Source organism: Salminus brasiliensis, chromosome 17 (assembly GCF_030463535.1).
Source record: "Salminus brasiliensis chromosome 17, fSalBra1.hap2, whole genome shotgun sequence".
NCBI classification, from domain to species: Eukaryota; Metazoa; Chordata; class Actinopteri; order Characiformes; family Bryconidae; genus Salminus; species Salminus brasiliensis.
In genome coordinates, this window is record NC_132894.1 from 5,112,818 (window position 1) to 5,126,913 (window position 14,096).

The 14,096-nt window shown below is 42.5% G+C and overlaps 1 protein-coding gene across 3 annotated transcripts in view; it reads left to right on the forward strand.

The window, feature by feature from the left end:
• The window catches only part of acap2b (ArfGAP with coiled-coil, ankyrin repeat and PH domains 2b), a 63,581-nt gene that overhangs the window by 29,050 nt on the left and 20,435 nt on the right, over positions 1-14,096 (forward strand). For all 3 annotated transcript variants that reach the window (XM_072661212.1, XM_072661211.1, XM_072661213.1), the window contains exons 7-9: positions 177-221; positions 355-450; positions 7,492-7,566. In XM_072661212.1, the coding sequence (XP_072517313.1) occupies positions 177-221; positions 355-450; positions 7,492-7,566 (216 nt within the window). The remainder of the gene's footprint in view (positions 1-176; positions 222-354; positions 451-7,491; positions 7,567-14,096) is intronic.

The following is a 14,096-nucleotide window of genomic DNA, read 5'->3' on the forward strand; positions in this document are numbered from 1 at the left end:
AGCTGGTTTGAATGTTCCCCATTTTGTCACATGCTGAACCTCAATCCTTTTGGTTTTGCATGTCCGACACACTACTTCTGCTTCAGAAGGGAAAGTTTATAAAGAATTCAGTGTTACTAACCAGTAGCCAAAGTCTGCAGACCTTTAATCCAGTTTTCCTCCCTCCCTCCTTCCAGATCAATGTTCTCCAGTCCAAGAGGCGATCGGAAATTCTTAAATCGGCAAGTACATTTCTCCTGCCTCACCTGATAAGCAGGTGTTCTAGGCTTCGATAATTATTAAAAAACATTCTCCTATAAACTTGTTTCAGCATGTCTTAATACCACTCTACACCACTCTCCTGTCCTCCTGCAGATGTTGTCCTTCATGTATGCCCACCTGACGTTCTTCCACCAAGGCTATGATCTGTTTAGTGAGCTCCAGCCTTTAATGAAGCAGCTCGGAGGGCAGGTAGGTCAACCTGTTCCTTTTCCCCCCATGCATATACCTGACATTAAAGGGAAAATTATTCAGTGTCCACTATGAATTATTCAGTGTCTGCTATAAAAATGTTAGAATCCACTATTAATTATTTAGTGTCCACTATGAATTAGTTGGTATTCACTGTCAAATATTAAATATCTAATGTAAATTAAGTATCCACTATGAATTAGTCAGTATCTGCTATGAATTAGTCAGTATCTGCTATGAATTAGTCAGTATCCGCTATGAATTACTCAGTTCTAAATACTGTAAGTGTAAATATTAAGTATCTAATGTAAATGAAGGATCCACTATGAGTTAGTCAGTATCCACTATGAAATATTAAGTATCTAATGTAAATGAAGGATCCACTATGAATTAGTCAGTGTCTGCTATAAAGTTGTTAGTATCCACTATAAAATATTTAGTGTTCACTATGAATCAGTTGGTTTCCACTATGAAATGTTTTGTAAGGGTAAGAGCGTCTGCTAAATACAGTTAATGTAAATATTAAGTATCTAATGTAAATGAAGGATCCACTATGAATTAGTCAGTATCCGCTATGAAATATTAATTAGGCCATGTGAATTAGTCAGTATTCCTTATAAATTAGTCCGTATCTACTGATTTGTTCAGTATTTATTGTGAATTGTTGTAAATTAAACATCCATGATTTCATGATTAATTCTTCAGTAACTAATAAATGATTTAGGATCCACTGTGATATATCTGGGACTCAGCAGTGTTTTTATTATGTATACACTATGAAATATTCAGTATCCACTAATAATTATCCAGTAGCTACTGTGATTTGTTTAGTATCTATTATAAAACATTCAGTATCCACTATGAATTATTCTGTATCTGCTATAATCTATTTTTGAATTAGAATTAGTTAACCAACATGCAGATTCTTAGTTTAATGATGATGATGATGATGATGATAATAATAATAATAATATAAAAATATAAATATACACACACACACACACACACACACACACACACACACACCCCGCTCACATGTACAAACACCGATTTCTCCCTATTTAGTGGTTTACATTGCAGGGGTGTGGTGGGCTCAGGCCTGTGGTCCAGTGTTGTTGTTGTTCCACTTTCCTTTTTCATCCTGTCTTTGGTCACGAGCCGGCAGAGTTTGTTCCCGGGGGACTGTTTAGGGATCGGGGCGGGGGAACTTTACTGAGCTCAGAAGAAAAAAGGCTGTGCTAGCGTCTGACTACTGGAAAGGGGAAGTGGAGGAATGAGAGGGTTTTCCCAGCGGAGGGCTGGAGGATGGCAGAGGTTCAGTCTGGGAGTTGGACAGTGTGTGTGCGGGTAGTGTTGGTGGGAGCGGTGTCCGCAGCGGAGTGTGTAGGAGCGGGAGTCCAGTGGATAGCAGAGCAGGAGGGTGTGTGTTTTGCGTGTGGTTACCATCATGAAGCTGGAGAAGCTGGAGAGGCTTTGCAGGCGGGCCTGGAGGAGCTGCCAGCAGGTCTGTGTTCATTTTGTGTTCTCTCTCTCACACACAGGTGCTAATGGCGCTATATAGCTTGTGAAATCAGCAACCGTTTATGTCCCACTGTTACAGTTAGATGACATTGGATGACGTGGTGATTCGAGGTCAGCTTCCCAACCAGAGTCTGACTGGACCTGACCTAATATTGAGTTTAGGGTCACTTTCGGGACAGTTCTTCAACTTTAGGTTTAAATTGGGCTCAAGAAGCTGTGATTTATTATTTTTATGTACTGCGCTCAGAGTGGTGTATACGCTATATGGACAAAAGTATTGGGACACCTGCTCATTCATTGTTTTTTCCGAAGTCAAGGGGACGACAAAAGACTGTATTGTGCTTTTGTTGGAGTAACTGTCTCTACTGTCCAGAGAAGAAGGCTCTCTACTAGATTTAGGAGGAACATTGCTGTGAGGATTTAATGGCAGGCAGTCTGGATGTGGAATACTCATAACCACACCTCATCCCCAACTCAGCAACTCATCCCAAAAGTATTGGAGGAACACCATTGTTTCAGAGAATACAGTTCCACTGCTCTACAGCTCAATGATGGGGGGGCTTTATACCCCGCTAGCCCACGCCTGGCATTAGGCAGCATGGTGCCAATAGGTTCATGTTTATCTGCTCTAGAGAGTCCTATTCTATTGGCAGTACTTCTCTACTAGCTGTGTGTGTAAAAGGACAGGAATGCATTCATTAGCAGGGGTGTCCACTAACATTTGAACATATAGTGTATAAGCATTACATGTGCTCTAGAAGGCCAACTGTTAACATTGATGTGGTTGAATAATGAGAGTGCGATACATGGAATTGCTGAACCGTAAGCCTCAAACAGTGTCGTCTAGCCTTCAAAAAACAAAATCCACGTAAATGAGAAGCATTTGAATGGTTAAACGTCTTGGATCAGAGTTTTTAGAAGCAAAAAATAAGCGTAGATCAGCTGATTGTCTCAAGCACTAATCGAACACACTGACATTTTGTAAATGACATCACATGCACACACATTCTCACTCTGTCCTGTGACGCAGCCAGGATGTTGAGTGTCACTTAGGAACCTCATGAGTTGAAGTGAAGGACATGGAAGGAACTACCCACACCTTTTAAAGGCAGTGTGACACACATGTAACCATGGGCTCTCATGGGTTAAACCCAGCCCAGTAGTGAAAGCACAGTGGCCACATTGGCACAATATGGACGCAAGGCTACAATGGCTAATAGCTAACTCTAGCTCAGAGGCGCGTTGAACATCGTAGGTAAGCTGATTAAACTAGTCGATTGCTAGTCGATCACTTGCGAAAGCTAAAGAAACTGTGTTTGCAGCCAGGGAAGCAGCTGAAAGGCTAACTTTAGACCAGACAAAGCAGGGAGAGAGACCAACTGGGTAAATTTCTTGAACTAGCCAACGACACACAAATGCCAAGAGAATCCAAGAGGACAGTGTTTGTTTTTATTGGTCCTTTTTTTACAGTGCTAAGCTAGGGTTTAACCCCCCCCCACACACACACACAAACACACACACACCCCACCCCAAGTGCTCCATGAAAGGAAAACCAGCGTGTTTTATTATGAGACTTCATAACAGGGTTGTGAACATGCTTGTAAAACTGCATATGAGCACTTTTCACCCCCACCTAAAGTCATACACTTACTATTTATACGTCAAACAACACCCAATACTCAATAGATGCATTCCTGGGCACCTTTAGTGTTGTGTGTATGTCTGGAATGAATGTTCAGTGGTTAAAGGAAGTGCACTGGAGTTTTACAGACACACACACACACACACACGCTGCTGAGATTCACAGTGTTGCTCTCTTATTTTTGGACAGTCCTCTGTGTGAGGTTATCGCTGCTGGATTGCTTGGTTATGCTTGTCTGCAGTGGTCAGTAGCCGTGGTGTTCATGGCTGACACAGCCGACTCCTAAACGGCACAAACTGCGGTGGGAATTCAGCTGCAGTGGAGAGGCGAAAACATTTCCCATGATCTTATCACCAACTTCCCGCTCCAGCAAAACAAAACTGCCCTTTACAGCAGAGGGGCTGCCCCAGTGAATCCTCCGTGTGAATTTTTATGTCCTGAACCTTTGCAGTGGGTCAGGTAGGCAGTTCTTGATTGAGGGATTGAATGAAGGTATTAAATATATGCGTTTCCAACCACAAATCAAACATACCCCAAATATAGGCAGCCCACCAAGACTTAGTTTGATGTGGGAAGTTTGCTTTATTTATTTTATGAAGTCTTGCTGCAAAGCTACAAGGCTAATCTAGCTAACAGGTACTGTAAGTATACACCCCACCAATTAGCTAATTCATCACACTGTCAGTGTGGAGGTGTTCATTAATCTGTAATAGACTTGCTTATGTGGTTTCTGACACTGTATGCAGAGATCGTATTAGTTGTGGGTAGGGTTGCAGCGGTATACCGTTGTATGAAATATGATGGTTATAATACCCTGTTAATATGCTGAATACCAGAATTGTTGAAGGGAGGGGGGTACAACCAAATAAAAAATGCATACCATTTCCAGTTGATCAATAAATAAAGAAAATAAATAGCAAAGCAATCCATAATGAAAATAATCCTTAGCTGGAAACAGAACGAGTCCACCTCACATGCAGCTTTATTTATTCATTTATTATTAAAAGGGAGACTTTCTACAGTCCCATTAATAGTTTGTTTTAACTGTAGTAAATATTTTGTTCAAGCAAAAAAAAAAACCCTGTTTTCACTCATTTAAGGGTCAGTGTATAATACTATTATTATTATTATTATTATTATTATTATTAAGAGAAGAAGAAGAACAGGAAGAATTGTGAAATACTGTATAATGTAAGCCCGTAAAGCTGTGATTTTTTCAGAGACGTTTATCTATAGAAATCTCATACCATCGTCTCTCACACCAGTTGTATGGTGGTGGGTATCTGCCTATGGATAAGTATGGGTGGGAATGAGGTATGGCTGGCTCTGGTTGGGTATGGTTGGATATTGGTGGCTGTGGTTGGGTATGGATCGGAATAGGTGGATATGGTTGGGTATGGATCGGGATGGATGGATATGGTTGGGTATGAATCGGAATGGATGGATATGGTTGGGTATGGATCGGAATAGGTGGATATGGTTGGGTATGGATTGGGATGGTTGGATATGGTTGGGTATGGATTGGGATGGCTAGATATGGTTGAATATGGATTGGGATGGTTGGTTATGGATTGGGATGGCTAGATATGGTTGAGTATGGATCGGGATGGATGGATATGGTTGGGTATGGATTGGGATGGCTAGATATGGTTGAATATGGATTGGGATGGTTGGTTATGGATTGGGATGGCTAGATATGGTTGAGTATGGATCGGGATGGCTAGATATGGTTGGGTATGGATTGGAATGGGTGGATATGTTTGGGTATGGATTGGGATGGGTGGATATGGTTGGGTATGGATTGGGATGGCTAGATATGGTTGGGTATGGATTGGAATGGGTGGATATGTTTGGGTATGGATTGGGATGGGTGGATATGGTTGGGTATGGATTGGGATGGCTAGATATGGTTGGGTATGGATTGGAATGGGTGGATATGTTTGGGTATGGATTGGGATGGGTGGATATGGTTGGGTATGGATTGGGATGGCTAGATATGGTTTAGTATGGATCGGGATGGCTAGATATGGTTGAATATGGATTGGGATGGCTAGATATGGTTTAGTATGGATCGGGATGGCTAGATATGGTTGGGTATGGATTGGAATGGGTGGATATGTTTGGGTATGGATTGGGATGGGTGGATATGGTTGGGTATGGATTTGGATGGCTAGATATGGTTGGGTATGGATTGGAATGGGTGGATATGTTTGGGTATGGATTGGGATGGGTGGATATGGTTGGGTATGGATTGGGATGGGTGGATATGGTTGGGTTTAAATGGGGATGGGTGAAAGTGTTTGGGTGTGGTTGGAAATTGGTGACTGTGGTTGGGTATGGATTGGGATGGTTGGAAATGAGGATCAGTAGCTATGAATGGGTATGAAGGGCAATGGGTGACGGTGGTGATTGGAAATGGGTAGGTATGAATGGGAGTGGGTGGGCAGGGTTGGAAATGATCAAAGTTGGGTGGTTATGGTTGGGTCTGCTTGAATATGGTATGGTATGGGTAGGAATGGATGTGTATAGGTGTGGGTATGAAAAACCAAACTTCAGACACCAAACGTTCTGGCTAATTGACTTTGAGGTGTGTGTGTGTGTGTGTGTGTGTGTGTGTGTGTGTGTGTGTGTGTGTGTGTGTATGGAGATGCAGTACATTTGACAATATGCTTTCAACCAGTTGGTGAAAACATCAATAAGGGTCAGTTCAGTATATATTTGAAAGAGGGTGATGAAAATACTCTTAGCCATACTGTACACGTGTTTGACCGTTAGCACTGATCATTACTTCGCTCAGTAGAGTAGCAGGGCTTAAACTGTAACCACTGCTGGCTGTTATTAATCATTATATGAATGGAGCCCAACAGTCCAGCTGTGTGTTTAACGTGTAGGTGTGGTTTTTTTTTTTTTTTTAGTTTTTTTTTTTTTTTAGTGAGGTTCAGTCTTACACACTGTAGTAAGTAGGTGAAATGCGTGTTTGGTGAGTCCTTCTGTGTTGTTCTGGATTAGTTAGAACTCGTTTGATAGTATGTGCTGATATGAAGCAGCTTTACACGTCTTCCAGCCTGAGAAAGACTGAAGGCCACTCAACTCCTCTAAATACTCTGTTATCAGCCTCCTTTCACCCTGTTCTTCAATGCTTCAATGGACCCCACAGGACTGACCACCACAGAGCGGATAGTATTATTTGGGTGGTGGGTCATTCTCAGCACTGCAGTGACACTGACTAACATGGTAGTGTGTATTAGTGTGTGTTGTGCTGGTGGTACGAGTGGATCAGACTCCAGGGCAGGGCTGCTGGAGTGTTTAAACACACTGTGGCTGTCCACTCACTGTCCACTCTCTATTAGATACTCATACTTAGTTGGTCCACCTTGTAGATGAAGGTAAAGTCAGAGACAGAAGCTCTGTCTCTGTCGCTGCACAGTTTGGTTGTGTTGGTCATCTTCTAGTCTTTCATCAGTGCTCACAGGACACTGTAAGCTGGATGTTTCTGGTTGGTGGATGATTCTCAGTCCAGCAGTGATGCAGAGGGGTTTAAGCACTCCAGCAGCACTGCTGTCTCTGATCCACTCTTACCACCAGCGCAACACACACTACTAACACACTCGCCAGCACCATGTCAGTCAGTGTCAGTGCAGTGCTGAGAATGCTGACCCACCACCCAAAAAACACTACAGTCTGCACTGTGGTGGTCAGTCCTGTGGGGTCCTGACCACTGTAGAAGAAACAGATGGACACAGTCTGGGATTATAGATCTACACACTGCTCCTGTATGGGAAGTAGAGCTGATATAATAGACAGAGTTCATTCCAAGCATGCGGTGCAGATACTTTATTTGGTCTTTCAGTTCTGACTGCTGATGTCTTGTTTTGCAGTTAGATCAGTTGGTGGTGGATGCGGCGAAGGAAAAGCGGGATATGGAGATGAAGCACTCCACAATTCAACAAAAGGTAAAGACTGTCCTCACTTTCTGTTCTTATATATATTTAAAATAAATAAAAAGGTACATGGACATGAGGCTGGGGCATTTTGGTCCAAAACCACAACGCCAGTGCTGCTCAGTGTCTCTGGCATTTTCACAATAAACAGCTTTAAAAATATTGGTGGGGTTTCCCTTTACATAAAATTAATCAGTAGGTCCCCAGTAACTTGTTGCTGACCTACCCCTGACCATGGCCCTGCGGTAAAGGTGTTAGCAGATGCAGTGCGGTAGAAGAGAGAGGCTGGAAGCCGATCCGGGCAGGTGTGCATGAGCGATGTGATGTCACTGTTGTTCATTATTCAGAAGCTCAGTTACTGAGAAGAGCAGCGCAAAGACCTCAGCTCTGATTAAACTGATCAATAATACGTGTCTCTATAGCGATCCATTCGCTTGCTTGGAAACTAGAACAGCACATCCAACAATAAGGGAAGCACAGAGCTGTTTTAATACAGTGACAGAAACACAGTATTTTATGCAAATGATTTCTTAAAATTCAATTGATTAAAAAAAAAAATCCCAATATACACTATATGGACAAAAGTATTGGGACACCTGCTCATTTATGGTTTCTTCTGACATGAAGCGTATTACAAAAAAAAAAAGAGTTTATTCTGCTTTTGTTGGAGTAACCTTCTCTGCTGTCCAGGGAAGAAGGCTTTCTACTAGATTTTAAAGCATTGCCGTGAGGATTTGATTGCATTCGGCATTTAAGTGCATTAATGAGGTCAGGATGTTGGATGATCGCCACCCACTTTAACCTCAACTCCCCAGCTCATCCCAAAAGTACTGGATGGACCACCGTCCATCATTTCAGAGAACACAGTTCTTCCTCTGCTCTACAGCTCAATGCTGGGGGGGCTTTATACCCCTCTACTAGCCCACGCCTGGCATTGGGCAGCATGGTGCCAATAGATTCATGATGATCTACTCCAGAGAGTCCTATTCTGTTTGCAGTACTTCTCTGCAGGGACTGGAAAAGCTGTGTGAGTGTGTGTGTGCATTTGCACATCTGTGTCAGCAATAGATGCAACTTAAAGTAGCTAAATGCGTTCATTAGAAGGGGTGTCCACAAACTTTTGGACATATAGTGTATCGCCTTGCTTGACAGTATTGCAGTGTATTGAATGGTAACCCCTGTATTGTGGTATGTACACATTTTTGCCAATACACAGCCTTACTCCGGGGGGCATATTTCAGTCAGATAAAGGACACACACACACACATACACACACACACACACACACACACACACACACACACACACACACACAGACTGAATGAATCTGATTGGGTTAATGTCATCTGCCTCGTCCTTGAGTGCTGATGTTTGCTCGTAGTGTCGCGTCTGTCTTGTGTCTCACTCTCTCTCTCCTCCCTGCTTTCAGCAGCATGCTATTTTTGTTTTCCCTCCCTCTCTCTCTCTCTCTCTCTCTCTCTCTCTCTCTCTCTCACTCACTCACACTCTCTCACTCTCTCTCTCACCTTTGTTATCCGTTATGTATCAGCGTTTCTAACCTGCTCTCTCTCTTTCCCTCTGCTCTCTCTCTCGCTCTCTCGCTCTCCCTCTCCCTCTCCAAGGCTGCTTTGCAGGTGAGTTTCCTCTTTCTTCGGTTCTCTGGGTTGCCGCGAGTGACCGTAGCATTGCGTAAGGTCATGACAGTACGTGCTTGTGTAATAGTCTCTGAGGTCATGGCTGTAGCGCTGATGTTTACTGGAACTCCAGTCCAGACTCGCATGGCGTTGGGTTACGCCGGCTTGTCTTCGATGGGCGCCTGAATCTGTGAAACTGGATGAGCTGCACTGACTCCCTCTGGGCACTGAGAGCTGCTGTGAGATGAGAATTGTGGTGACTTTGCACAACATGGCAACCTGCTATTATCTCTACTCTTTCTTTAGCGCTGCTTCAGTCTAACAAACTGCTGAGTGCCTCTGAGAATGATTACATTTGCTGACTAACCTTTAACCCTTTAAAGTCTGTGCTCTAGTGTGTGTTGCTTTGTACATCTTCTTAAGAGAACCCTTAGAGAACCCTTTTTTCTAAAGGCCGTACAGCAATAATTAACTTTTTGAAATCTGATGAAATTGTAAATATTAATGTTATTAGAGCTTCATACTGGATATTAATGCTATTAGAGCTTCATACTGGATATTAATGTTATTAGAGCTTCATACTGGATATTAATGCTATTAGAGCTTCATACTGGATATTAATGCTATTAGAGCTTCATACTGGATATTAATGCTATTAGAGCTTCGTACTGGATATTGATGCCATTAGAGCTTCATACTGGATATTGATGCCATTAGAGCTTCATACTGGATATTAATGCTATTGGAGCTTCATACTGGATATTAATGCTATTGGAGCTTTATACTGGATATTAATGCTATTAGAGCTTCATACTGGATATTGATGCCATTAGAGCTTCATACTGGATATTAATGCTATTAGAGCTTCATACTGGATATTAATGCTATTAGAGCTTCATACTGGATATTAATGTTATTAGAGCTTCATACTGGATATTAATGATATTAGAGCTTCATACTGGATATATGTTCAGGTTATTAAGAGTGTGTGCTTTTCTCATGGTCTCTTTGCTCTGTGGAACTACGAGTTAGAAATAATTGAACATGTGTTGCATTAAAGGCAGTTGAGGCATATGAACAGGAGCTCACTGGGTTGCAGTAAGTGCTGTTAGATGTCCAGTAGTGAAGTTCTGAAGTCGTCATAAACACGCAGCGTAAATATTTAATACAGCGGCTCTCCTCCAGAGTGTGTGGTTATTTTAGCCCACGGGCTAAAGCCTGTCGAGCGCAGGTGACCTTTGGTGACCTTTATACAGTGTTGCGGCTTCCGGGAGGGGAGGAGCCGGTAGAGATGAAAGCAGTGAGTCACACACACTCGCGCACGCGCGCACACACACACACACACACACACACACACACACACACACTTACGCTTACACTCGTGGCTAGGAGAAGGACTGATGGTGATTGAGTGGCAGGACTATTGCCAAGATGCTCGGAGGTTGTATAGAGTATCACTGCTGATGCACACAAATAGCCCATGGTCCATCTAACAGGGATGAAGATCTTCAGCCGGTTTCACTATGTCTGGTATCTGGTGAGTTTAAATGCATGAGAACAGCTACGATGAATGACTATGTATATGTATGAGAGATGAATGACTGTATAACTAAATCATTAGATTGACGAATTATTGATGCTGTGATGTTGCTTTCAGCTTTAACTGCCTAATCCGCACTGTAACAGTGATGTAATGCCTGTAGAATAGCGTAACCCAGCCCCCCATCCTCGCCAGGCTTGTTTTTTAGGGTTGGTTTTAATTGGAGTTCTTGTCTATGGGGTGTGCTTTACTTGTGGTATTTAGGACCTGACAGTTACCTGCAGTGTGTGTGTGTGTGTGTGTGTGTGTGTGTGTGTGTGTGTGTGTGTGTGTGTGTGTGTGTGTGTGTGTGTGTGTGGTACACTGGGAGCTTCAGCTTGTTGTGAAGATTTTAAAATGCATAACAATTCAATGCATTTTTGGAAATATGTTTTTGCCAGATTATGGTTTGCAGGAATGTGTAAGGTGACCATTGTTCTGACTTCTGTAAGTTAAAAACAGGAGATGCTAGGCTAAGGTTGCTAATAAACAAGTGAACTACAAGTGAACTAGCTACTGTTTTGTACTTAAAGCAGGATGGATGTACTATTTAAAATTTTAAAGCAACCTTATGTGAGAATTGATGCTTTACTTAAATATCAATAAATGCACATGTTTATTACACATTTTCATTTATCTGCTGATACCCCGCTCCTCTTGCACTCTGTACATTCGTTATTCTTTATTACTGCACTGCCTTTCTTCTATTTATTATTATTCTTGTATTGTATTACTGTTCTGTATTACATTGCTGCTAAATTTCCCTCTGGAGCAATAAAGCATCCATCTATCTACTTATCTAATTGGAATTTTATTTGCTCCTGGGCTCCCCCTACATTCGGAAACTGGAATTCACGCTTTAATCCTTCCCTCACGAATGACTCTTTTCCCATGCGTTTTCCATCACTCAAAGGTAAAGAAGCATGTGGACTGAGTCCGTCGAGCAGCATTTCAGGATTTTACACAAACGTAATTCTGGTTGCAGGTGCAGCGGTGCACTGTTCTCATGAGCATGGTCCTGCCTGCGACACCAAAGTTACGTTAACATTTACAGCATTTAGCTGACGCTCTTATCCAGAGCAACTTACAAGGTTACTCGTATTATAGAGGGGGGCAGTGGAGTTTTGTAGTGGAGTCTTGCCCAGGGACTCTTAAAGGTGTAGCGTAGCGTAGTCCCCCAGTCTCCCCAGTCTCCCACGTGGTGTGCTAGCTCACTGGCAGGTAGTAGTGTTATCTATTGCGCCACACCAACCATGTACTTTAGTTACACCCCAAATGTTACTCCAGGTACTCATCACCATTTACCCGTCTCTAGTGACGCTCCAGTGTTTGTTAGCGATGTTAGCCTAGCAATGTTAGCCTAGTTTTAAAACTGCTATGTTTTTTAGTCTAGACGTTTAATTTCCCGCCATCTAGCTGGGACTGCCCATTACACTAAATGCCACTAGTGGTGGGTGGGTGGGTGGGTGAAGGCTAGCACGTGATCCTCCATTACACGTGTAGCTCCACCACTTTTTTTTTTTACCCAGAATACTTCAATGTTCTTCAATGTGTATTATTTTTTTTAATGGGTTGTGGGTTTGATACCCAGGTTTGTCAAGCTGCCAAGCTTTTGGGGCCTTGAGTGAGGCCCCTAACCCTGTCTGCTCCCCCGTGCCGAAGTGATGGCTGCGCACTGCTCCGGGCACGTCTGCTCACTGTATCATTGTGTGTGTGTGTGTGTTCACTGCATGAACGGGCTAACGGCGGAGGGTGGATCAGTGACAGTAGTCAGTAGGGCCCATTAAGCCCAATCATACTGCTGCCACTGATATGAGGTCCATAAATATTTGGACATTGCCGAAAGGATTGCTGTTTTAAATGTCTCCAACCATATACTAGAGTTTAAATTTAATAATAAATTAATATGAAACAATTATTATTATTATTATTATTAGATATGAGCTCATTTGAGAACAGTGACCTCCAAATTTTGTGGACCATGTAAGAATTTCATCCGTGTGTGTGTGTGTGTGTGTGTGTGTGTGTGTGTGTGTGTGTGTGTGTGTGTGTGTCTTTCTCAATCTGAAAGCTTTACACTTTGTCTCATTGTGAATTGCAGGGGGTGGAGTCTGAGTCCTTTCCTGACTTTGACGTCAGATGCTTTAGTGCGTGGACGTCCACTCCTGACGTCTTTCTGCTTCGGGCCTCTGTATGTACTTCCTCTCTGTGTCCTCTGTCATGTCTGGCCTGCTTTGCCCTGACCGCCTGACTCTGCCGTTAGTGGTTAGTGGTGAATCAGTCAGACTATTTTGAAAGCGTTTCCGTTGCGTTGGCCTCAGCTGAAGCCTGCTGTGGTTCATAGAGTTTGTCTCTGAGCGTTAAATCCAGGTGTCAGACTGGGACAGCTGGGCTAATATAAACAGCTAATATAACAGTTACTGTAATTCTAGCATGTGATATTGGTCAGTCTTGCATCTGTAAATCTGGTGACGTCTGTTTCGGGGTTTGAAGGGATAGTTGGGCGTAGTTTTACACAGAAAGATTTATACTGGAGCTATGAGGCTAATTAGTGGACGCTCCGGCTAGCATGGGGATAACTGCATGGCTTGGTTTAAACCATGTGGAGGTGTTCAGTAATCTCTAATAGACTCGTTTATGTGCTTTCTGACACTGCGTGACTCACTGTTACCTATAAACATGGACTGAAGGATGGACCCAGTTTAGGCTTGATGATGACTTGCTTTTATTAGAAGATGGTGCTTTCTGACCGATAAGCATGTCCAGCAGTGGTGCCAGTGATGCAGTTCTCAATGGGGATAGCAAATATGCAAGTGGGTGAAACCTTGGAGTATTGAGACCCTCAGTCTCTAACTAATTGTATTCTGGAACAAGAGTGTTAGTGAGGATAGCATGTTGGATGATCACCATCCCACCTCATCCCAAACCCATCCCATAAGTATTGGATGGAGCCCCAGCCATTACTCCAGAGATCACAGTTCCAATACGTTCATGTTTATCTGCTCCAGAGCTTTCAAAACAATAAATAAATAAACAAGGAAATGGATATGGCCTCAAACTACGGACTTGCCCCTTTAATTGAAAGAGTATTTACATCCAGATCTCGTGGAAAATTCAGGAATTTTCTTTACAGGAGATCAAAAACAATCTACATATAAAAATAATAAATTGTCATTGTGATTTTTAAAACGTACCCTAAAAATGTATGAATTCAGATGAAAGTCTGCACTTTGTCAGCGTCCTAATATATATACGGACCTGACTAAATGTTTTGTATGAATCATTATTTATTATCTATATACAGTATACGCTAAGTACAGATGTCTTCG